Source organism: Equus asinus, chromosome 10 (assembly GCF_041296235.1).
Source record: "Equus asinus isolate D_3611 breed Donkey chromosome 10, EquAss-T2T_v2, whole genome shotgun sequence".
NCBI lineage: Eukaryota > Metazoa > Chordata > Mammalia > Perissodactyla > Equidae > Equus > Equus asinus.
The window spans coordinates 108,678,306-108,703,940 of NC_091799.1; the positions used below are offsets into that span (position 1 = coordinate 108,678,306).

General features: G+C 48.8%; 1 protein-coding gene across 5 annotated transcripts; it reads right to left on the reverse strand.

Moving 5' to 3' along the window:
* Positions 1-424: 424 nt before the first annotated feature.
* On the reverse strand, positions 425-24,078 carry EXOC3 (exocyst complex component 3). Of its 5 annotated transcripts, none has more exons than XM_014848475.3 (13): positions 23,980-24,078; positions 21,721-21,911; positions 19,654-19,873; positions 13,274-13,955; positions 11,053-11,170; positions 10,077-10,202; positions 8,908-9,008; positions 7,022-7,132; positions 6,775-6,925; positions 5,286-5,408; positions 2,386-2,547; positions 1,734-1,861; positions 425-916 (listed from the first exon to the last, which is right to left on the reverse strand). In XM_014848475.3, the coding sequence occupies exons 2-13, from the start codon at positions 21,862-21,864 to the stop codon at positions 745-747; spliced, it is 2,238 nt and encodes a 745-aa protein (XP_014703961.2). In that variant the 5' UTR covers positions 21,865-21,911; positions 23,980-24,078; the 3' UTR covers positions 425-744. The 5 variants fall into 5 exon arrangements, with proteins under 5 accessions (XP_014703961.2, XP_044635475.1, XP_014703962.2 ...); XM_044779540.2 differs by lacking the exon at positions 23,980-24,078 and adding an exon at positions 23,406-23,845; XM_014848476.3 differs by lacking the exon at positions 23,980-24,078 and adding an exon at positions 22,944-23,258.
* Positions 24,079-25,635: the final 1,557 nt, after the last annotated feature.

Below are 25,635 nucleotides of genomic sequence, written 5' to 3' on the forward strand. Positions count from 1 at the left end.
CCGTGTGTCAGGAGGAAGCACAACTCAGAGCCTGAAACATGCAGCAGATAAAGGTTCACGCTCACACATGCTTCTCCCAGACCTGATGCTCTCGGCATCGCCCTCCACCAGTGACGACTTACCTGCTACACCGTCTGCTCTCGGGTCTGCTTCCTGGGAGGGTGTGGAGCAGCCTGCCTGAGGGACCCCAGCTGGACCCCAGCAGTAGGGTGACAGGGCGGGGGCCCAGCATATAAGAGCCCGCAGCGCAAGACAAGGGACATCAGCAGAGGGGGCTGCACGCTGAGCCACTGGACACAGGCCCCAGGCCCAAGCCGAGGAGCAACCTTTAAATAATCTATCTGACAACCAAGCAGTTTCTGGGCATCGTAAGATCATCACTAGTAAGAAAATCCTCAAACTGGGAAGTTTTCATCTCCCTGCAGACGTTTAGACTCTTTTATTAAGCAGCAGAGTTTCAGAAGTGTTTACACTTTGCAGAAGTGAGGGAAGGCCCAGAGGGGAGTGAAGACAACTACCACAAGGCATTTTGCACCAGAACCCTGCCTCAAGAGGATGGAACGAGGAAGCCAGAAGACCCAGGCCAGCAGAGTGCTGGTTCTTCAAGAAACAGTGCACTCGGCACTGTGAGGCAGGTACATGGAACCAAGTCGTCTCTCATGGGTCCATGAGTCACTCCGCTGCCCTACGTTTCCAGGGTGGGACGATGAGGGCAGAGACACACACAGGCTGGAAACCAACAGGCTACTTGAGGAGCTTTGCTACGTTCAGACTGGGAACCACGATCTCCTTGAAGATGGGCACGTAGTTGGGATTCACCTGCGTTGGGCCCTGCTCCAGTGACTCGATGATGGTCTGCTTCATGTCCCGGCTGGCGTCCCCTCGCACAGCCAACAGTGCACCGATGTGGTCATCCCTGCAGGACGGGGTGAGAGACGTCAGGGGTACGTCAGGGATATACCCACAGCCGCTCACCCCCATGGCCAATACTGAAGGTCCCAAAACGGGCATCAACGGCTGTGGATAAAAGGCAAGTCTCCCTTGTCATGCCAGAGGGAGAGAAGCCTGAGTTTTCATCTTACTGTCTTCTTTTTTTTCAATCTACAATTGCAAAGTTTTTAAACGTTGCTTTTCTAAATATGTGTTTATCAGACTGCCTAACTAGAGTGGGAGGGCTGTAGAGGGCAAACAGGACCGCCGGCTCTTCCCATTTCATGCAGGCCCAGAGCAACAGCACAAAGAGGAGCTGCCAGGCATCCTGGGTGTGTTCACGAAGGTTGGTGGGGGCCTGGAGCAAGCACGGTGGGCAGGCCCTTCTCTCACACAGGAGAGAGGGTGTCCTGGCTGAGTGTGGCATGTAGGCTCCCTTCTTTGATCCCACTACAAACACAGCACAAGACAAGCTCCCTAAAACCACTCTGCTCTGCCACCTTCCCACCCAGCGCATCGAGCATGGTGATGCCCCCCGCCCCCGCACTCCGACACTGAGGAGGTATGTGAACTGCAGCCTGGCAGGAGGGCACACAGGATGTGGCGCATCCGACACTGTTCTCAGAAGCCCAGTCTGCTTGTGGTTGTCATCTGCACAACTCGTTCTCACAAGGGCCTGGACCCGCCGCACCGTCACCCCTATGGGGCTCATGCCTAAAGCCCAGGACTCTCCCACTCCCGGTGACCTCAGGAATGACTTTACTGCTGCTCCACAGATTCTAGCTGAAGCAGAACACAGTTACCTGAGGTCTGGGTATTTGCTGACCAGAGTCGAGACTTCCAGGTAGAGCAGAGAAGGGTCTGTCAGCTTGATAACTTCTGCAATCGCTATGATAGTGTCACAGTACCCGTCTGCGTCTTCACCAAATCCCTAGGAGATAGGGTGCAGTGGTGATGGGCAGCATGCACACTGCTCTCTGTTGAGCTCTCTCTCTGCCAAGGGCACGTGGCTGGCAAGCCCAGCTCCTTCCTTCCACATCAACACCTCAAGATTCATTCCCACAGTGGGGCCGTTCTGCATGAGCACTCAGCATCGAGATGGAGTGGGGAGAGCCTGGGTGGGGAGCACCCTATTTGAAGTCAATCAGCATCTGAGGATGAGCCTCAGCACTCTCATGAGGGACAGGGATCCATGAGCATCAGGTCTGGCTACACACCATCACCAGAAGCTATCACCCTGAGCACACATGCCCCCAGCCACAAGGTCAGAAAGATCTGCACAGAGATCCTCCTATTTACAAAAAAACGAGAATCAACCATTACTTGGTCCCTGAAGTGACTGATTCTGATCAACTGCCCTAAAAAGTCCTGGGGGTGTAAGCTGAAAAATAAGCACAGAGTAGCCCTTGTGAATCACAGCTAACTCTGAGATGGCGCAAGGGCAGCAGCACTCACAGAGGCCAGCTTCCGGAACAGGAAGCGGAGCTGCTCAGCCTCCCGGACCATCCTCTCAGCACCCTCCTTGCGCTCCTCGGCGCTCCGGAATGAGATACGCTTCTGCATGATGGCCCGCAGGTACTCCACCACCACGCGCCGGTGTGCCTCGGCCGTCATCCTCTGGAGGAGCAAACAAGCGGTCAGTTCTGGCAGACATGAAGGCTTTAATGTAAATCTAGGTCAACCCATGAAGACGGTAGAGCACGTTCCTCCCATTTCTCATTAATACCAATTGCAGGGTGTTTCTTTAAAAAAATTTTTTGGTGAGGAAGATTGTCCCTGAGCTAACATCTGTGCCAATCTTCCTCTATTGATTTTTATGTGGGATGCCACCACAGCATGGCTTGATGAGTGGTGTGTAGGTCTGCACCCATGAACCCAGGGCTGCCGAAGTGGAGTGTGCGAACTTAACCACTACACCACCAGGCTGGCCCCAGGATTTTGTTTTAATTTATTTATTTTTCTGTTTTTTGTTTTGTTTTGTTTTTGCTGAGGAAGATTCGCCCTGAGCTAACATCCACTGCCAATCTTCCTCTTCTTGTATGTGAGCTGCTGCCACAGCATGGTCACTGACAGATGAGTGGTGTTAAGTCCACATCTGGGAACTGAACCCGGGCCACTGAAACAGAGCTTGTTGGACTTAACCACTAGGCCACCAGGGCTGGCCCAAATGGCAGGATTTTGAAGTAAACATATTAAGCTAAACAAGCATTTTCATTATGAATTTTATTTAGAAAGTCACAGCAGTAGTCACTATCTTCCCACAGAGTAAATGGTGAAAGGAAAGCTGTCAGAGACACGCCTGCAGCATGGGCAACGCACCAGCCAGAAGGTGTGCGGGGGGACCTGATGGAACTGACTGCACCATAGCTGCCTACATTCCAATCTAGTAAGCAAACAGAAGAGACTCCCCAAACGGGACGTCTGCTTGCACTCTCGTCTGACACATTGTTGGTGGAGCAGACGTCACTGCACAACGGCTTCTGTGGCACCTGCTTTCCTGAGACTCCCACCAGTGGCTCACAGCCCCCTCTGGGTGATTCATGTCCACTTCTCCTCGCTCTGCCCCAACCTGTGTGCGTCGCTGAGCATTTCACCCTAAGGGTGGACTGTGGGTTCAAGGGGGAACTGGGGACCCGGCCCTCACAGACTGACAGGCCGAGGACTGAAGTGTGAAGTGCACACATTGTGTCTCATTCACAGAAGGCTATTCAACTTCCAGTCTCTGGAGATGGTGTGACAGGAGCTTCAGAGGAAAGAGAAACCCCAAGTCCATACACATGGGGAAGTTTCACAGAAGGCCATGATTTTCTCCACACGTGAGGACACAGGGAAACCTCAGCTCCTGCCAGAGCCCACCCTCCGTGGGAGATGGGCACCAGGCAATCATCCCACATCAAAGCCCAAAGACCAAACAAAAGAAGCTGCGTCTACTTGGCGAGGCCAGGAGGCTCCACTCTCTGCACCAAAGTGAGGGGGGACCCCCAACGGCCCTAAACAAGACAAAGTAAGATGGCACCCAGCAGGCACATGGAGCTGCAGCCGAGGGTGGGTCTAAGGGATGTATGCTGCTCTGACGGTGCCCAGCTCTCACTTTAGGCACATGAGCTCCCAACTGCACCAGAGATGAGCCACCGAGACCGGGCTGAGACAACAAGCCCCTGGTCTGAGGCATTCACATACAGGCTTGTCAGACACAATTAAATTAAACAAAATGTTTAATTAAAGGTGTCACTCAAAACTGTGCAAACAACAAGAAATTCAAAGTTGGCCAGAGCTGGCCTCACTGAACTCTAACCAGAGGCTTCCTGACAGTTGTGAAGGGACAAATTAGTTAGATGGATCTGCAACTGTCACTTTTTTTTGGAATTTGTCCCCAAATACCAAATACCCCAGCTCCTTTGACTGCAGTCTAGGGTGGCCAAAAGTATCACATTTAATGGCAGAATTAGAAGAATTTCCTTTAAAACTAGGAATTAGACAAGGATGCCCACTGTGCTGGTATCCTAGCCAGTGCAGAAAATGAGACAGAAGAGGCATCAGGGCCAGAAAGGAAAACACACAGTGTCATTGTTCATCACGGAACCAGCGTCTACACAGAGACCTGGAAGGATCTGGAGACAAATCCTAGGAACAATCAGAAAGCTCTACAAAGTGTCTGGATGTGAGGTCAATCTATCAAAACCACTTACATTTCTATAAATCAGAAACAGTTAGAAAGCCTGATTTGAAAAAGTAATACTTTCAAGAGCAAGGACAGCAAAAACTGTATCAGGTGCTGAGAATACACCAGAGGAAAGACGCCCAGGCCCTCCAAGAGGAGATGGCCGCATTTTATGATAAGACTTGAGAAGACTCAGACTGCGGAGTGACACAGGGCTCTGTGCACGTGGTCCCTTCGTTCTCCCATTTGCAGTGGGGCTCCGGGGTTCTCAGGGGCCTCTACCGGAGTAGAGAAAGGCCCGCAGCCCGTAGTATGCCCTAGGTGGAGATCTGGAGAGAGAACCACCATTTCTCCCCTGCCCTCTCATTGGAGCCATGGCCACTGGCCCTACCAGCCCTTTGAGGGGTCCCCACCACCTGCAGGCTTCCAGGTCTGCAGCCATATGGGTTTAGCAGGGTGTTGGGAGGCAGTAAAGTTGGATGAGTACGCTCAATCTTCACTCAGAAGCCGCATCACCCCCACCTCTATCTTATCTTTAGACACGATGTCTCCTACCTGCCTTGGGTTAACAAAACCACCCAAGAACTTCCACTCACAGAAGAACGAACTCGACACTGAATTCTACACAAGACTCCAGATGGGCTCCAGCACGCAGGTGAGCTCACACCACACGACCAGGCCCCCAGATGCTTACCTTTTTATATGGCTTCTTAATCTTGGCAAAGTCGTTGAAATAGTCTTCCACAGTGACACAGATGATGTCCACAGCGTTTGACCCTGAGAGCCACTTCTTTGTCATCAGCTCACCAAGATGTTGCTGAAAAGCACAGACCACAGAAAGCACCACCTGGACACCGTCCCCAAGTCAGGGGCATCGGGAGAGAGGAGCTGCAGAGCCCAGCTTGTTATGTCTGACTAATATTCTGACTACGACAGCAACAGACGATCATGTAAAAACTCTACTGTACGTAATCTGCAAATTCCTACTTTAACTATATGGGATTTATACTACATGTAATTTCTGTGATGAACTTGTGTTAGATACGCAGGCATCTGTGCATGCACATTTTACCTTTAATGACTACATATATTATATGGACACACTGTAATTTAGTCACCCAATTCTGATGGACATTTAAAATTTTTCACATTTTGCAATCATAAAGAATGCTGCAGTGAATGTATATATTTCTGCAGATGAAATTCCTAAAAGTGAATTGCTGGGTCAAAAACTATGCAAAGGAAAACCCTGACAACTGTCTCCTGACTGCCCTCTGAACACTGGCCTGGTTCTGCAGTGTATGAGGGAGGGCCTCTCCTCAGGCCCTCAGCAACGCTGGGTGGAACCAACGCTTTTAATCCTTGCCATCCTGCTAAGCAACAAATAATATTTAATTTGTTTTCCTTTGAAGATGATGAGCGAGATGGAGCATTTTGTTTCATATTTAGGATATCTGTAATCCTTTTTCTGTGAAATGCTTATTCATGCCCTTTGCCTACTTTTCTATTATACTGTCTTTTTGAATATTTTGGAATAATTTCAAATGCACACATTTGTTTTCTAGCCTGTTTCTGAGGAAGTCACAGATGTCATTAGATAACCCCACCAACCCTCCCAGGACCTCCTTCCCAGCAGGGCCTGAGACAATCAGAGTTTCATTTTTCAAATGTACCTGCTTTCTGCTAATATATTTATATAATGCTGAATCATCTTTGTATTTCTGAAATAAACGTTACTTGTTCATGGTGTGTTATACCTCTGATACAATGTTAAATGCATTTAGTTAATGACTTTGTTTTGTATCTTTATTCAAAACTGAGACGGGCCTATGAGATGTGTGTGCACCTGTACATGTTCTCAATTTGGTTTTAGTATCAAGAATTTGCTCATGAATATAATCAGTCCTCTTTCTATATACTTGTTTCTATTTTGTAATCCACTAAGTAGTTTAGTCTTTAATATTTACTGGGAGTCCCTATTTAATTGTGCATCAGAAAGACTCAAACTCTAGGCCCACGTCACACAAAGCCACCACGTCACAGGAAAGCGGTAGCACTTTAACTGTGACTGGAGACAAATGTGACGTTACGGCTCACACGGTATATAGTTCAGTATGTGTGCTGGAGGGTGGAATACAACTGTTTTCAGTCTAGAAAATGAGAGGAGGAAAGAGCTGGCTCACCTCCAGGTCCAGGAAGACCTCCTCCAGCAGGCTGCCACAGCCCTCCTTCGCAATGGTGTCCAGAATCCCATCCATACTTGGCTGGCTCAGAGATATACTTTCTTCCATTTCACTTTTTAAATACTTCCTTTTTAAACTTACTATGGATTCTCTGCAAGGAAATGATGAAGGCTCAGTGAAGTGGCTGAGTGTCCTCACCCCATCTTTCTTTCGTTGCTGAGCTCCACTTTCCGTAAGGACCACTCACTTGAAGGTCTGGCAGTTGTTGATGATGGCGACCATGTACTGCACGTAGCAGTGAGGGTGCTGCCGGTTCTTCAGGTGCTCTTCCTTATACAGCTGAGCTTCCTCTTTGTATCTGCAGACACACAGCCCACATCAAGAGCAGCGTTAAGGATAACCTAGAGGGTTCCAAACACCACACTGACCTCATGCCTAATGAATTCTGTATCACTGACATCTAACGAGATGAGTCTCTAAAAATGAAATTCTTTTGGAAGATCTATACTAATAGAACAGAGGAGTTGATCATTTTAAATGGATTAAAAATTAACTTTACATTAGGCTTTAAAATATCGTTCAGTATTCTGATTATATAAATAATTCTGAAATATTTCATTGTACTTGGAAAAGTATTCTTATTGTATCCGACATTCAATTCGCCTAGAAACTCATACAATAGTGTTGAGAACACTATCAAATCTTTCCCTGAAGAAATCAAATGAAAAATAAATTAGACTCTTTAGACATTAAGAAAACAAACAAATGAGATGGCTACATACTTTATTTTTGAACTTATTATGAGGACTCTCAGACATACACAGGACTGGAAGACTAGTATGATGTGTTGTGCATATTTTTAATAGATCTTAAGAACAGGGCAAAGTGAAAATTGGCAATTAAAGGGAAATAATTAAGCATTTACTCCACTTTTCTGTTCAAAGTATGGGTCAGGTGATCAAAGAGCTGAGGTTGATGGGGAAAACTTCCTCTTTACCTAAGATTTTCACCTCATTTCCTCTAACGAAAGGATTAACTCAGCCATGACTCCTCGTCAGATAGCCAAGGGGCAACCCAAGTGACAGGCGCAGCTGTCAGCACCTGAGCCGCAAAAGCAGGACAGAGGGACTTGCATCTCCTGACGTGCTGCAGTGTGGTGTGCACACACTACCTAAGCAAAGTTTTTCCAAAACAATAAATACACAAAGAGTAATCCCACAAGCCTTTAGAGCCAACTTGTGCTTCATGGGCAGACAACAGTCTGAGGACAGGCTGGAGGAGGATCTGTGTGTCTCCATGGCCAGTGGCTTGGAGGTGGCAGGGCCTGCTCCACTGTCCAGAGACCCAAGACCCCAAAGGACCATATGCGATCCAGGCCTCCTGCTAACCCATCTGAATACATAACTACAGCAAGGCAGATGTGAGACCACCAGGAAAACCCAATACAAACTTGGGGTCAGAGGGTCCCATGGAATGAATGCTAATGTCTGTGTGGGCTGACGGCACTGCAGTTGGGGTAGAGCATGTAGGCGTGAAATGCCACAATGCCTGGGATCCACTTCCAAGAACTTCAGCAGAGGGGGTAGGGTAGCCGGCTTTAAAGGAACAGCTTTTGAATCTGGTCGACTGACGGGTAAATGGTTTTTTTAAGCCATTCTCTACAGGTCTGAAAATCTTCTTCAGGAACAATTCAAAGGGAGTCAGGCATCCTGAAGACAAGGTCTCCAAGCCCCCCTGTCAAGGGTCAGCTCCGCCAGGTGCTCTCCCACAGTGGTGGGAATGTGGAGTGACCACTGTGCCTGGCGCTGTCCTCCTCCGGCCCCCAGGACATTCAGACAACAGGAAGGACAGATGCCCAAAGGAGAAGCTCTAACTTCAGTGCTGTGCAGTGCCAGCCACGCTGTGGAGGACTCGGCAGCAGGTCTCATCTAGGGTTTCAGGGGATGGTGTAACCAATCAAAGGAAGATAAGGAGAAAAGGCCTGCATTTCTCAATATCAACATCAAAGGTGACCACAGCAAATCCAGGCTTAAGTTCTTTTTTAATATCAGGCATTTTAAGATCAACAAATTTTTGCTTTTAATTTTTAAAAACACATACTTTCTAAAAGAGGACACGGGCAGAAATACGTACCTACTTAAGAAAGAATTCATTTGCTGAAGACACAAAACTAGTACCTTTGTTTTCAAATCTTCACTTATCTGAGCAGCAACTTGAAGATTCTGTTCAAACATCTAAAAATTGGAGAACTTATGAATTTTGCTATAAACTCACAAAAGTTCAGGTTTCTCATTATATAAACCCCATTTGCTAACTGGTAGTTAGGATAGCCCAAATTCAAAGAAAAAAAGAAACCACTTGAAAAATAACAAAGTTAGTTAAACAAACAAATGCCTTTCTCGTTGGATAAAAAAACCAAGCGATCCATTCCCTAATGTCCTGCCATGGGCTCGTCTCCACAAACGGGGCAATGTGGACTCTCCCTGAGCGACAGGGAGACTGGGCCCTGGAGGGTGGTGTGGCTTGGGTCACACGGGTGCAGGGCTGGGCTGTGACTTGTGATGTGGAGTTCTTAAGAAGTGGATACACTCTGCTGCCGAGAGGAGCCGGACTTGGAGCACAGCCAGCAGGCAGAGCTCACCCCAGGTCCTTGTTATGAACATCAGAGTTTTGAAAATAAAGGAGAGGGTGAGGACCCATCCGTCTCTAACTGATGGCATCACCCAGAGAGACACCCCCCAGCACTCATTTCTGTCCGACTGGAAGCCAAGCCCTGGGTCACCAGACAGAGTCCTATACGAACATTCTGACAAGACTCAGCCCTCCTGCCAGCAGCATTACTCAAAGGAAGAAAATTCAATGGGCCAGAAGAAAAAAGAGGAAGGAAACAGGAGGACACCAGGAGGCGGCTGGGTACTAAAAAGTAAATTAACTGCAAGAAGGCATGATTATCGTGAAAGTCCAAAGGACTCTTCCCAAAATCCATCGTGTTAGACTCAGTTATGCAGCATTTATGAAGACAAATCTTGGCCATTAACAACATCAGGAAACATTAAACAAGCAAACTCCAATTTGAGCATCAACCACAAATAACACACAATTATGTTTTAGTTCAAATCCAAAAAGATTAGGAAAACCAAAGTGACTTTAGGCAAAACTACTTGGCAAGAAGACGAGAGAGAGGACCTGAGGGGTCAGGCAGGGCTCCATCTTTACTACAAACCGAGGCACTTTGTGTTCCTTTGTAAAACCCGCGGAGCCCATTAAAGACCCATTAACGACCCAGGAACCCCAGACGGCACCTGGAAGACGATGGCGGGGAGCGTCGTCTGGTAGTACCCTTCTTGGTCAGCTTCAGGCTCAGTCTCTTTCATCCAGTCTTTCTTGTCTGTCTCTAGTGCTTTCCGCAGCCAGGCGATGATGTTTGACTAAGGGCAGTTGAGCATCACAGAGAAAGGAAGAACAGAACAGGGCCCTCTGAGTCAAGCCAAATGGCCTCTCTTCAGTGGTGCAGCTGTGGAAGCCAAATACAGCGCCCTGGGAATCTCTGTTCCCAAACAAGGGGATGCCAAAGAGGCTGTCCCAGGAGCCACCTCCATGGCGGGTGGTGCCCCCGCCAGCCTCTACTGACTTAACCTTGTGGCAACCATCACGCTGGAGGACAGGCCAGGCTAGTGAGAAGCACTGGGAAGACCGAGGCCAACACACCTCCAGTAGGCCTGTCCATGAAAGGCCAGGCGCCACTGCCATCACCTCGGGAGCACAGAGCCCCTGCCTGCTTCCTGGCGTGGGCCTCAGTGCCTCAGTTAGAACACTGCCCCAGGAAGCAAACCCTGACCTCATCTCACCCTAAGACTGCCTGGGGCCACTGGGCAGCTTTTGGTCCCCTAACTGCCACCCTCCCACTCCTGGGCTCAGTGCCAAGAAGCTGGCAGATGCCACTGCACATCAGCAGGACAGTTCCTACCAGGAAGAGGCAGGCTCATTCCTCCAGCCAGAGGAGGTATCCATTTCTGCAGAATGGACACCTTAGACAATCTCCAGATCCAGGGCCAGAGATGTGGCATTCTCCATATCTGACTAGCAAATGTACATTTCAAGACCCAATTTCCCAGAAACAGAGCCTGCACATCCCTAGGAAGCCAACACCAGGATGGGTTTCTTGCCCGCCTTCTTTTGCCCACTGGCATCAGTTACAGCCCGACTCACAGGGAGCCGACAGAGCCATCTGTACACTGGATTCAGCCTATTTCAATGACTGCACGCTGCTCTACTCACAGTGAGAGTTGACATGTACGTGTCCAGTAGCTCAGAGACCACGTTTGGAGAAAGTAAAGGCTCCAGGGTACTGACATCCACTTCTGGGGCCAGCTCCACGTTCCCCATCATCTCTGTGCTACAGCGAAAACCAGGAGCGAGAAAGACTAATTACCAGGGAAACAGAGAGAAAATTCTCAAGTAAGTGTTGCTATTTCTTTTGACACACAAATACCCAACCACCCTTAACTGCTTGGTCAAGGAGGGGAGATGGGGCCTTGTGGAGAGTGCTGGGCAAGGGGCAGAGGCATGCTGGCTGCGCAGCCACCTAAGGCACCTCAATCCCGGCCGTGGCCTATCGTGCCCATGTCATGGGGTGCTGGAGGCTCCACTCAAGAAAGGAGCCCCATGAAGGTGAGATCTATCCACAGCACCTTGTGGGGAAGACCAGAGCTAGCAAACAGGAGGTGCTAAACAGACACGTTCTATTAACTAGGGGAATAACAAACCCATGCTGTTGTTTAGAAATACAAGCTGCTGAGGGAACGTTGCTGGTCCCCACGGGAGGAGAAGGACCAGAGCAGAGAACATGAGGCTGACAGTGACACACCAGTCAGTATGGAGAAGTCACACCATGCTTAGTGCACTGTGCCTAAGAAGGCAGGGGTACGGACCACATTTTGCAAAAAGTTCTCATAAAAAACAGGTAATACTTGGGTACATGGTGAGTTCTTAGAAGTCCAAGGTTCAATTGTTTGGAAAATTCACATGCCTTATGCTGCATTCCCTAAATCTGTGTTTAAAATGACAACACTGAATATTAATAGTTAGTCCACCATTGATAAGAAATCCAAGGTCTTCCTGAGTGAAAAAGTACTTCATAAAACTCTGCAAACATTAAGACCATTTACTTAATGTAGATTCTTTTTATCCCAAGAACCTGAATTCGGCATGAAAATGTTCTAGTACTGAAGCAGTTCAACTTCTCCCATGAAAGGTCCAGTGTGACAGAACGTGATGAGCAACATGAAGCTGTCAAAGAATTCCCAAGGACAGAAAAACGCTAACAATGTGGTGACTGAAAAACAAAATCAAGACACAAAACAGTGCATGGCATACAAATGCACACCCCACAGTCTGGTGGCCAGATCACGGGGAGGGCCCAGTGCCTGGATTCAAATCCTGCTTCCCACTCCCTGGCTGTGTGAACTTGGGCATGTTACTCCTGTGCCTCAGTTTCCTCACACACCAAATGGAGATGATCACAACAGTGCCTTCCACACGGGGCAACGTGCAAGTCGAGGCCTGCACAGGGAAGGCCCAGAATGGGTGATCCTGACAACCGCTGACTCACAGGCTGAGTGAGGGCAGCACACAGGAGGCCCAGGCCCAGCACAGCGAGGCTCCCAAAGCGCCAGCCATAATGATCAACACTGTCTATGGGTGACGAGATATTTCTTTCTCTTTAAGTTTTCTGTATTGAAATGTACATATCTCTACTATAAACAGTTACCAAAAAGCGAAACACAAACAAAAAAAATTCCAATACAGTACTTAATACTGTTTTCTATTCACAAAACCATGCAAATTTAAAATGTTTTCCTCTCAGCTAGCTAATATTAAAGAATTTTAGGATACCCCACCATTGCTTTGTTTTTCAAACCCTATCTCAAACTAATATGTGCATGAAGTGGTACACATCCCTTTTGTGAAGTGACAAAGCCTCAAGGCTGAAATGCAAAAAGGACACCTGATTTTCCAGCATACTGGTGAGAAAAAACCCAACCCGGGGTAGTTAGAAGGGGGAAGGTGGTGTCTCCTCAGCAGTAGTGATTGTACAGGTCACGGGGCCTCCTGGACCCACATGTCCTCACCTGTCCAACAGGGTGAAGCCACCTGCTCACAGTGCAATGGGGAGGAAGCAGGTTAGTGCCTGGTGAGCCCTCAGCAGCACAGAAGAGCCCAATGCTAAACTAACTGCCCAATACAGACGGGACGTCAAGGGCAGAGGCAACACCCAACACAAGAGCATTCACAACCCAGAGGCTGGGCCCTGACCTCAAGGATGCCCCCACAGATGGCCTGGAAAGGAGACTTTCACTAACCAGAAAACAATGCCCGTGGGTGCCCAGCACCTGTCTGGAGCAAAAGGGCTCAGGAGCTCTTGAGAAACTGTCTGTTGGTACGTTTTCATACACAGTTTCTATGTAAAAGAAAACCCAAGACGTAAAGCTGGAGTTACCTTGCATAGGTGTTTAAGACCCACGTCAACAGGCTCACGATCTCATTTGCCTCTAGGTCCTCCGATGCAAGTTCCTGCATCCGTGTGCTCAGGGCCTGGTGGTACATGTTCAGGAGGTTTCTGAAAATCTCATAGTGGGGAGGAAAACACTGAACCATCAGGTTTTTGGCAACAATGAGGTCATCCAGGACATACTTCCTTATGATTTCTAGGTGGCGGACGAGCCACATCTTGTCAGACTCCCTGGTGTCTGCCTGCGTGCCCTCGATTCTAGTAGTCACAGTTCTGTCCAAGATGGCAAACATCTTCTCCTTCCAATTCTTGGGCCTCCCAGGAGGAACAAAGCTAGTTTGCTTTTTCCGGTCAAGTATGCGCCTGTCTATTTTTTCTTCTCTTTCAATGATCCTGACAACTGAGACCAGCAAGGTGGGGTCACGGCGGACAGTGACCAGCGATCTCTGCAGCACCACCCACAGCTGCTTGGCCAGCTCATCAGAGAGCCCCTGTGTGCTCCCGAAGTAGCTGTGGATGAGGGTCATGTCACGAGTGTTCCCGCTGTCCATGCGGTACTGCTCGTACATCAGCCCGTCCCGGGAGCACTCTAGATCCATCAGCTTCCGGTGGGCCTGCAGGAACGCCCCTTGTTCTATGAGGTCCTGGGTCTCCCTCACAATCTCGGGCACTAGGGAAGAAGACAGAAGATGGTGCTGTAAAAAACCACAGAAAAGGTGGTGTAGGATTCCGGGAAGATGGTGAAGGAGGAGGGACCAGGACGATACTGCACTGACAGATCTGAGTAACTACTCTGAAACTCAGGTGTCTACTGCAGGCTGGCAACTTCCAGGGGGAGGCTTGGACAGCAAACTGTAGTGAATTTTGGCCCATTGTAGCTCCTGGCAGTGTAGCAGAGACCCAGCTCTGCCCTCAGCCCCAGCCAGGCCGAACATGTATTCCTGGAGCAGCCCACACATGGCTGTGGGAGCCAGGGTCCTCCAAATATTGCGAATCTGTGCTCCAAGTGCTGACTGCTGCTTCTGTTTAGAGAGGTGCAAATACAGAGGCAGGTGCCATTGCTGTACCCTCCACCCACACTGCTTTGAGCCCCTCTCCCTCCAGCTGGAGTGATTTCCAGGGGATTTAAAGGGCCGATGCCTTTTCCCCCTTTCATTTTTCTCTCTTTCCCTTTTGGAAGACATTCAAAAGCAATCTCACATACAGGAGAATTTATAAACTCACTGCCCATGCCCAGGGAAAGGCACAGACTCAGAAAAGACCTGAGAAGACCTGAAGTTTATATCCCAGCCTGATCCTTAGCACAGAGACACCCTACATCAATCTAAAAAACAAAAACAATAAACAAAAATCAGCACACACTGGGGAAGAGGAGAATCTGGGTTCCAGAGTTACCACACTGTTAAATTCAAATGTCCAGTGTTCAACAAAAGTCACAAGGCATATAAAGATATAGGAAAGTACGGAGAGTCAAAAGAAAAAATAAAAAATAAAAGAAACATCACTGAAGGACATCATTTGCTGTACAGAATTTGCAATACAGAAACATTTGGAGGACATCAACAGGAACCATCCCTGAGAAAGACCAGATGGCACAACTCCTTGACAAAGACTTTAAAAGTCAAAGTTTTAAATATGCTTAAGAACTAAGGGAAGGCATGGAGAAAGTCAAGAAAACAATACGTGAACAAAATGGAAATACCTATGAAGAGATGAAAATCTAAAAAGAAACCAAAAATTCTGGAGCTGAAAAGTACAATAACTGAAGTGAAAAATTTACTTCAGGGATTCAAAGGCAGATTTGAGCATGCAGAAGAAAGAATCAGCAAACTTGAAGACAGGACAATGGAAATTATCAAGTCTGCAGAACAGAAAGAAAAAAGACTAAGAAGAGTGAACAGAGCTTGACGGACCTGTGGAACACTGTCAAGCAGACGAACATGCACATTGTGGGAACCCCAGAAGGAGAAAAGAAAGATAAAGGGCAGAGAGACTATCTGAATAATGGTTGAAAACTTACTAAATTTGATGAAAGACATGAATATAAGCATCCGAAAGCACAATAAATTCCAAGTAGGAAAAGCTCAAAGAGATTCTCAGTAAGACACATTATAATCAAAGTGCTAGACACCAAAGACAGACAGAGAGTCCTGAAAGCACCCAGGGAGACGTAACTCCTCACACACAAGGGATGCTCATACACTATCAGCTGATTTTTCATCATAAACTTCAGAGGACAGAAGACAGTGGGCTGGGATATTCAATGTGTTAAAAGAAAAAACTGTAAACCAAGAACCCTATAACTGACAAACTGTCCTCCAAAAGTGAAGGAGAAATGAAGACATTCCCAGATAAACCAAAGCTGAGGGTCCGTTACCACAAGACATGACCTGCAAGAAATGCTCAAGGGAGTCCTGTGGTGAAAAGAACGGATGCCAGACAGTTCCTCCAAGCTATACGGAGAAATTCAGATCTCAGTAAAGGTAAATACATGAGCAATTACAGAAGCTACTATTACTGTAAATGTGGTTTGCAGCTCTACTTTTTGTTCTACATAATTTAACAGACAAATACATTTAGAATAAAAAAACTGTTAGTCCAAAGCTAGCATTACTGTAACTTTGCTTTATAATTCCACATTAAGTTTTCTAGAAATTTGAAACACTAATGCATAAAAAAAAACAACTGGGGCCAGCCCTGTGGCCGAGTGGTTAAGTTCGCACACTCTGCTTTGGGGGCCCAGGGTTTCACCAGTTCAGATCCTGGGCACAGACATGGCACTGCTTATCAGGCCACATTGAAGCAGCATCCCACATGTCACAACTAGAAGGACTCACAACTAAATAAAATATACAACTACGTACTGGGGGGATTTGGGTAGAAAAAGCAGGAAAAAAAACAAAAGATTGGCAACATTGTTAGCTCAGGTGCCAATTTAAAAAAAAAACAAAAAAACAGAATTTTGGACACACAATGTATAAAGATATAATTTTGTGACACCAACAACCAAAAGGGGTGGGGACAGAGTTGTACAGGAGCAGAGTTTTGTATGTTATTGAAGTTAAGGTGGTATAAATTCAAATTAGAGTGTAATAACTTTAGGATGTTAAATGTAATCCCCGTGGGAACTACAAAGAAAATATCTATAGAATACAAACAAAAGGAAACGAGAAAGGAAGTAAAATGTTTCACTACAAAAGAATCAACTAAATACAAAAGAAGAGAGTAATGCAGAAAATGACAGGATGAAAAAGCTGCTAAGGCGTACAGAAAACAAATGGGAAAATGACAGAATCGAGTCTCTCATTAACAGTAATTACTCTAAATGTAAGTGGATTAAATTCCCAATCAAAGACAAAGATTGGCAGAATGGATAAAAACACATAATCCAGCTGTATGCTGCCTACAGGAGACTCACTTTAGCTCCAAGGACACAAAGACTGAAAATAAAAGGATGGAAAAGATATTCCGTGCAAACAGTAACCAAAGGACAGCAGAGCAGCTATCCTAATATCAAACAAAATAGACTTTAAATCAGAAAAGTTTACAAGAGACAAAAAAGGACATTATATGTTAATAAGAGTCAACAGAGCAAGAAGACGTAACAATTATAAACATTTACACACCTGAGGACAGACCATCAAAATATATGAAGCAAAATTAACAGAACCGGAAAAATAGACAGTTCCATCATAATTCAGAGACTTCAATGTGCCACTCACAATAACGGATAGAACAATCAGACAGAGGATAAGTAAGGAAACAGGGTGTGAACACCACAATAAGCCAACTAGATCTAACAGACACACACAGAACACTCCACCCAACGAGAGAACACACGTTCTTCTCAAGTGCACATGGGACGTTTTCTGGGATAGACCATATTATGCCATAGATTAAGTCTCAACAGATTTAAAAAGGTAGTTATCACACAAAGTATGTTGTCTGACCACAATGAAGGTAACAATTAGTAACAGAAGGAAAATTGGAAAAACTTCAAAATTGTGGAAATTAAAAAACACACTTCTAAATAACCAATGGACCAAAGAAGAACTCACAAGGGAAATTAGAAAATACTTAGATATGAATGAAAACAAACATACGACATACCAAAACTTACAAGATGCAAGAAAAGCAGTGCTTAAGGAGAAGTGTATAGCTATAAATTGCTGACATTAAAAAAGAAGATTTCAAATTGACAAGCTAACTTCACAATTTAAGGAACTAGAAAAAGAATAAGCTAAACCCAAAGCTAGTAAAAAGAAGGAAATAATAAAGATTAGAGCAGAAATAGATGAAACAGAGACTAAAAAAATAGAGAAAAGCAACAAAACCAAAAGGTGGTTCTTTGAAAAGATCAACAATTGACAAATCTTTAGCTAGATGGACTAACAAAAAGAGAGAAGACTCAAACACTAAAATCAGAAATCAAAGTGGGGACATTACTACCAATTCTATAGAAATAAAAAGGATTGTAACAGAGTACTATGAACAACTATACACCCACAAACTGGGTAACTTCGATGAAGCAAAAAATTCCTAACAACACAAAACCCATCCGAGACTAAATCGTGAAGAAACAGACAATCTGAAGAGACCTGTAACTAGTAAGGGGCTGGCGGGAGGGGAAGAGGGGAGTTACCATTTAATAGGTGCAGAGTTTCAGGCTTTTTTTTTCTTTTGGTTTTATTGCAATATAATTGACATAGAGTTTCAGTTTTACAAGATGAAAAGAGTTCTGGAGATGGATGGTGGGGATAGTAGCAAAACAATATGAACGTATTTAATACCACAGAACTGTACACTTAAAAATGGTCAAGATGATAAGTTTTATATATATTTTGGTAAAATATGGTATATTTTACCACAAAAACAGTGAAGGGAAAAAAAAATGTTATGTGCACAGCACTACTGAATCACAAGCAATGAAAAAAGTCCAAAGTAAGCCAAACAGGCACAACACCCTCCCAATAAAAATCTACTCCTAACAAAAAACATGCATACATGGTAGCCTCATTTGTCCACCAGGGAAAGAAAATTACTTTCAACTTCTGTGGATGAACTGCTTCCAGTAAAGTAACTTTTTTTCATTTGGCGTTAGCTTTACAAGACTGGAAGGAAATGTTGCCAGTCAACAGTAAACTGTAAGAGGAGGGAAAGCAACTAGGATGGCGATGGCTGAATGTTGTGAAGGAGGTTCTGACGTGGGGACTTTGTTCCAACTCCAAGCCGTCAACAGTTACCAAGAGGAGCTGCTTCCTGAGCACCCCCTGTGGAGCTGGCAGTGCTGTGCCATCCATGGGAGGACACAGCCCTAAGTGCCCAGGAAGATGAGCATGCACAGAGCAATGTTGCCAGGGACTCAACATCGCGGCCGTAAGACACAAGTGTAAGGGGAGTCCAGAGGAACAGGGGCTGAACAGGACACAGGGTACCTAGACATGATGTGGCAGGAGCAAGGCGACCCATGCTGTGGATTCACAGCGGTGGGCGGATGGGAAGAAACGTGCCAGACTACACTCAGGGGTTAAGCAGAATTTGGGGAAGGACAGAAAGAACTCACTGAGACCAGACATGGGATAAAGGAAGGGCAGGGCTTAGACTATCCCAAGGCTTCCTGCTGGGATGCTGGTGACTGCGACAGGGCGAGGGGATGAAGGAAGGATGGGCTCTGGGGGAGCGGATGAGGAGCTCTTGTCACAGCACCAAGTGTGAGGAGGCTGCACTGAACACAACAGGGAGCCCTGCCCAGGTGGTGGCTGACACTGTTTCCGAATAGGCAGTGGAGCACCCTTACTCACCAGGTCCTGTTCCAGTCTTGGCTAAGACTCCAAAGCATGCCTCATCCCTGGCCACCCTGCCTCTGTCCTGCCCTGCCCTGGCCCATGCACACTTCCTCCACCTGGGAACTGCTGCTCTCCTTTGTCACCTCTCCTGCTGGGAACTGCTCCCTCTCTGTCCCACCCACAGGGCTGCTTCTCTCACAAACCAAAAGCTCCTTCCAGGCGTGTGGTGCCTGCATCTTTCTTCTTCTGCACCTCGCAGAGTCCCAGCGGTCTACTGACTTAACAGCCACACTGCAGCTGAGGGCATGAAGCTCACACAGTGTTCATCCACCCGTTTGGGGCATCTGTCCTGACAAAGACAGATGCAAGCATTCTACTAGCCCTGACTTGCTCAACTGATCCTGTCCATCCATGTTCAAAACAGAAACTAACTGAACAGATGGGAATCACACCTACTGTCTACAGAGGCAGGCCTACAAAACACACTGCACAAAAGCTGGAACCGCCTCTGTGTCACCCACAGAGCCAGGAAAGCAGGTGCAAGTCGTGGGATGAGCACTTGTAGCAGCCCCGCCTGACTACCTGAGAAGATGTTCTTGAGATTCTCCACAGCTGCAGCGAGCTGGCTGTGTCGCACAACTGCATCCTTCACGTCCCTGAGGCTCTCGATGGTGTTGATGCTCTGCCTCCAGTCTTTGCTGACATCGGCCAGGGACCGCTGGATGTCCTTGACGTCACTCAGTGCATTGTGGAGCTGGCTCAGGCCCGTGCGCACCCCATCCAACTGTGACTGGATTGCGGCCTAGGGGAGACACCATGCAGGTGAGCAAAGCTGGGACAGCCACAAACAAATCCTCCCCAGGAGGCTCAAGTGCAGGAAAGAGACATTTCCGTGGCAGGGAACAGTCAATACCCAAAGAAAAGGGAATAAAATTCAACAAGGATTTTATTGATTCACAAGGTAACTTTTTCTTTGCTGCCTCACAACAGGACAACAACGCCATTTAAAGCTTTGTTGAGAAAACCTCACAATACTCCCTTATCCAACCCCTCAGCCTGAAGACGGTGGACATCACCGTGGGTACGCCTTGGGTCCCATGGCCACCCCTGAAATGGTATCTTTATTTTATTATTTTCATTTTTTGCTGAGGAAGATTTTCCTTGAGCTAATATCTGGTGCTGATCCTCCTCTTTTTGTATGTGAGCCACAACCACAGCATGGCCACTGACAGACCAGTGATGTAGGTCCATGCCCAGGAACCAAACCCAGGCTGCCAAAGCGGAGCACACCAAACCTAACACTAGGCCACTAGGGCTGGCCCTAAATGGTATCTTAAGAAAAACTACATACACAACCTTCCAGGCATTCCCTCAGTCTCCTAATAGGCCTTATCTAGGCGGAGAAAACTGTTGGGACTTGCTCATCAGCTTTAGTGGGGAGGGGTCTCCTGCCATTCAGCCAGAACTAGTCTCAGCTCAAGGACAGCCAGCCCCACAGCGCAGAACTGGTACATAACAGATTCAGACTCACTCTGTGGGTCCAACACAATGCCATCCAGCAAGCCGTACAGCCAGAAGGGAGAGGGCATGAAGGAGCAGCAGTAGGTAGACAGGAAAGGGAAGGGAAAGACCAGGCAGCACAATTGAAGCCAGAACACTTTTCACCCGAGTCTTAGGTTGGTTCAGAAATAATTCACAATGATTTTAACAGACTACACAAGGCTTCTAAATCACTACTGATAATTGTTAGTTAATCCCACAAGTTGCCAGAACAAATCAAAGTTCCAACTAAAATGCATCAGGTCCCAACTGTTTTTAACTCAATATGAAACTGCTGTTTCAAATCAGTCCAACAGGTCTCTGGATATTTCACTGCACAAATGAGCCATCCTCATCCTGTCTCCCCAAGCCTGCCATTCCCTGGACGGTAATAACATTTTCAAGGGGAGAGTGACCTCACTGCCCTATCAGTGTGAGAATTAACTCTCCTCAAAGGCACGCTCTTAAATCCCCAAGACGGTTCTGCTGCCTGTCAACTACAGCAGGCCACAGTTTCAACATTTTATAACTATACTCAATGTGGGTATCTTAATAAAACCTCACCTCTTCATATGAATTAAGTTGAAAACCAATCCAAATCATAAAATACCTTGAAAAAGAAGGATTTTCATTCTTGCCTTAGTCTCACACCCTCTTAATAAACGTGTCTGTTCTCCTCCTCCTTCCTTCCCCAGGGCCAGGAGAACGCCTGGGACATGGTCAGCCTGCTACAGCGTGTGCTGGAATGATCCAAACAAAATGCTCTCTGGCGGCGCTCTGTAGCAGAGCTTACAATAATGAGGATAGCTGTTGTTCTTTTGGTATTGTTTAGAAAGCAAATAGACACTTGCAGGTACTTAAAGCAGTTGCTCCTTTGGCGTTTTCAATATTCCTGTGGTCTTCCCTGTAGATTTAATGATTGATAATATATCGTTGAAGGAATGAGCCAAGTAAAGGGAATGCTCTGTTCTGCCTCTTTCCTAGATTATCACAATGTCTAATTTAGCAAAATTACAATGATGATGTTAAGCAGGAATCTGAAACTCAAGACAAACAGCTCTGTCCTGCATGGGAGTGATGCAGGTGCCTATGGCCTCTCTGGTCTCGTACCTTCAATCTGGCCTCCACCGAGGCCTTTTTACGGGCCTCTCTTCTGCGATACTGCTCCACTTTGTCCAGCTGGTCCGGGCGCTGAAGCATCCCAGCAACCCTTTGGACCGCTGTCGCAACAGCCTCCCGGTCTGTCTCCTTCATGGCTAAAAAGCAGGTGGAATCTCCACTCCTGTCATACTAGAGGCATCCTGTGTGCATGGGGGGAGGGGGACAGAGGGGAAGATGTGTTAGGAAGGCGGAAATATCAGATACAAAACTCATCCCCCCAAGTCAGTTGTGCATGAGGGAGCTATAAAGAGAGCACCTGAAATCATGAATCCAGTAAACCTGAAAGTTGAACTAGGATTATGAAATATCTTAATTTCTTAATAAGACAAACCTTCAGAACACAGACACGGAAAAAGTGTTACCTTTAAGTGGGGTAGGGGCGTTTACAGGTATAAGACATGAACACATGGAGGATGTCTGAATAAGAACCCCAGACCACTTATCACATCAGGTGTCAGTCTCCAAGACACTTCTGTTTCTGAGATAGGGCCACTTTCTCATGTCCAGAGCCTGCACACCACCAGCCCTTTGCCATGTGGGCAGGCTGAAGTGGGGAGCAGGGGCTGGGCAGCTGCGCCAGGCCGCCTCAGTGAGGACATGGAAGCACAGGGACAGCACACACCTCACCACCCCCAGCTGAAGTCCCGGCACACATCCTATGATTCCTCCCCAAAATCACTGCTGTCTGTAGCACACAAAATTCCGTTTCCTACTATTTAACAGACTGATAAAGAAAGGCAAGAGGACAGAAGCACAGGTCCTCCTTTGCTCAGGTTCAAGGGACAGGGCGCAGATGCTGGGACACCTGCCTCACTCCCAGGTTCGCCAAGGGCCTCGCCCAGGAGCTGGGACATCTGGTGAGCGTCTGGGAAGGAGAGGGAGCACAAACACGCGTCCCCTCGACCTCAGCTAGGGCACTGCCACTTCCACTCATGTGTCCTGTGCACACCTGCTCAAAGGCACGAGAAAGACCCGTCCTCTCCCCACTTCTGTCACTTCCCATCCCACGTGCTCGCAGACAAACGCGAAACTCGAGCATTCCCGCCAAGGACTGTTAGCTAATTTCTGTGCCTGCCGTCCCATTCTCTTTCCAAGGAACACTACTGCGAGAGCGCTCCTGCCTCTCCGTTTGCTGCGACAGAAAATGCAGGAACCCACGCGGAAAACCTAACCAGCGGCTGCGTCTGTGTCCCGGCGTCTTCGGGACAGGTGACCAGCGTCCCCACCGACGCTAACCCCACACGACTTCCATCGCGGGGCAGGCGGCGACCAAGAGCGGGCGTCGGCGGTCGCAGGCGCCCGCAGGCCCTGGACCGTTCCTTAGGGCGGGGGGCACGAGACAAGCCGTTTGCGGGCCGGCGCTCGGAACCGGACAGTCACCCGCCGGGAGCGGAGGACCAGGGGCGGGGCGCGCGCGGCCGCCGCGGGGAGGCAGGGCCGCCGCGCGGAGGGACCCGCGGCCGCCCGGCCGAGCCCAAGCCCGCCCCGCCCCGCGCCGCCCCCGGGCTGGGCCGCCGCCCGGCCGCCCCCGGCACCACGCCCACCGGCGCCCGGGAAGGGGCAGCAGGCGAGGCCACCGCCCACCGCCCAGGCCGCGCCCGCCCCCACCGCAGCCGCCGCCGCCGCCGCCTCACCGTCCGCGATCGCTGCCTCACCGGCGCCCGACAGGAAGTGAGCGGCCCGCAAGCACTTCCGTTTCCGGAGGCGCGACCGGAAGCGCGGTGTTTGTGCAGTCCCGGCTGGCGGGCCGGCGGGCAAGGTTCCTGCTCAGACGACGCCCCCTACGGCGGGGACCGTCGGGATGCGGTCGCCGCCCACGGGCCGCCCCCTCGAGAGGGGACCGTCGGGAAGGGGTCCTTGCCCCCGGCGAGGCAGGGGGTGCGCTGGGATTGGGGTCCCTGCCCCACTCGGCCCCTCTCCTTCTGACCCTTCCCGCCCTGTCCCCCGGTGTCCCCAGGCAGAGCCCACTGCACCTGCCGTCTCTCTGCTGGACCCCGTTCCCAGGCTCCCCCTCCCGTTCTCTGCCCGCTGTCCTGACCCACGTGAGGGCCACTGCTCGCCCCGCCTCCTTTGCGTCTCCTCCGCCGTCCACTCCCAGGCACCGAGTTCGCGGGCCGCGTCAGCCTCCCGCCGCGGCGTGGCCCCTGTCCCGCGTCTTGAGACCGGCCCGCCCGAGCTGCCCCTGTCACCCTGGAACCGAACACGCACCCGGAGGCCAGGAGCACAAACCGAGCAGCCCACGTGGGGACGACCGCAGTGGGACAGCCGTCCCTGAGTGTGCGGGCGCCGGTCCCTCACCGAGGCTGAGTGGGTGGGGCTGGGACGTGAACCGCCCCACGGGGCAGGGGTGCGGGCGGGAGGGGAGGCTGCGGAGGGCTGAGTTGGAGGGAAGGTGGGGCGGCCAGCCCCGGTGGCTGCGGAGCAGAGGCCGGCGGCCAGAGCTGGACTCTGAGTGGGAAGGAGGCCGACGAGCCCGGGGACCCCAGGTCCGCCCACGCTGGGAGCGCCCCTCGCCCTCACTGACTGACAGCGAGTCTCTGACGTTATCGCCTCCTGAGGGCCACCAGGATCGGCCACCAGGACCGCGCAAGGGAGGAGGGAGGCAGGAGCGCAGCGGGTGGGTCAGAGGGAAGGGAGGAGGGGCAGCAGTGCAGGGAGCCGGGCGCAGGTGAGCACACAGACACCTGGGCGCACGGGGCGGGCAAGAAGACGAGGTGTGCAGGGCCCCTCTGCCACTGCCTCGGCCTGTAACCCAAGCCTGCCCACCAGCTGGGCGCGGAAGCTGTGCTGTCCGTCACAGCTGACCGGGCGCTCCACTACGCTGACTGATGGCTGACCCCTTACTGTTGCATCTGCACCTGGTAATTTATTAAGATTGGCGCCAAGTTGAGCAACGAAGAATGTAAGCAAAAGTTAAAATTACGTTTGAAATTATAACTGAAAAGGTGTTTTGAAAGTAATGAAGAAAAAAGTTGTCAAAATTATTGAACTTTTTAGGACTGTTACTTCAAAATGTAGCAACGTTTAACATACAAAATGGAGACTCATGCTATGGATGTCTCTGTGGATGTAGGACTCCCTAATGCCTTCCTCAGTTAACCAAGATGGTTAACAATAGCATGCTTTGTTAATGGACATTTTTTTTTTCCTCCTTAAAACTGAAAAAATAAAACCTTCATTAAAAACCCTTCTTGGGGGCTGGCCTGGTGGTGTCGTTAAGTTCGGGCATTCAGCTTCAGCAGCCCAGGGTTTGCAGTTTTGGATCCCTGGTGCTAACCTACACACCGCTCATCAAGCCATGTTGTGGCGGCGACCCACATACAACATAGAGGAAGATTGGCACAGATGTTAGCTCAGGGACAATCTTCCTCATCAAAAAAACCCAAACCCAAAACCTTTCTTGACTTCTGTTTTTGGCAGACCAAATAACTGAACAACATCCTACAGAACAACTAGGAATATTGGATGAAGATAGCAAGCACCCTTTTAAATGCACAAGTGAATTCACAGACAAGCACAGGGGATGTTCTGGTGGCAAAGCAAAGAGGGAAGAGAGATGAGTGGAGATTTTCGCTGCTGGAGGGGGTCAGGTGGGGAGAGGGAGTCCTGACGCCCAGGTGGGACAGACTCAGACTCCTCCAGGAAGCCAGGGTGCTCAAAGGCTGTATCCTCAGTGCACAGTGGGCTGGAGAAAACAAACCACAAAACCCCATACAAGCAACTTCTCCCAGGTACCAGGATGGCCGGGAGGCTTGCCTGCCTCCATCAGGGTCCCATGTCAGGGAAGGCCCCCCCAAGAATTCATAGCTGGCGGCCTGCACTTCATGCAGGCCTAACCCCTCCTCGGCCTAGAGGCTCTTACTG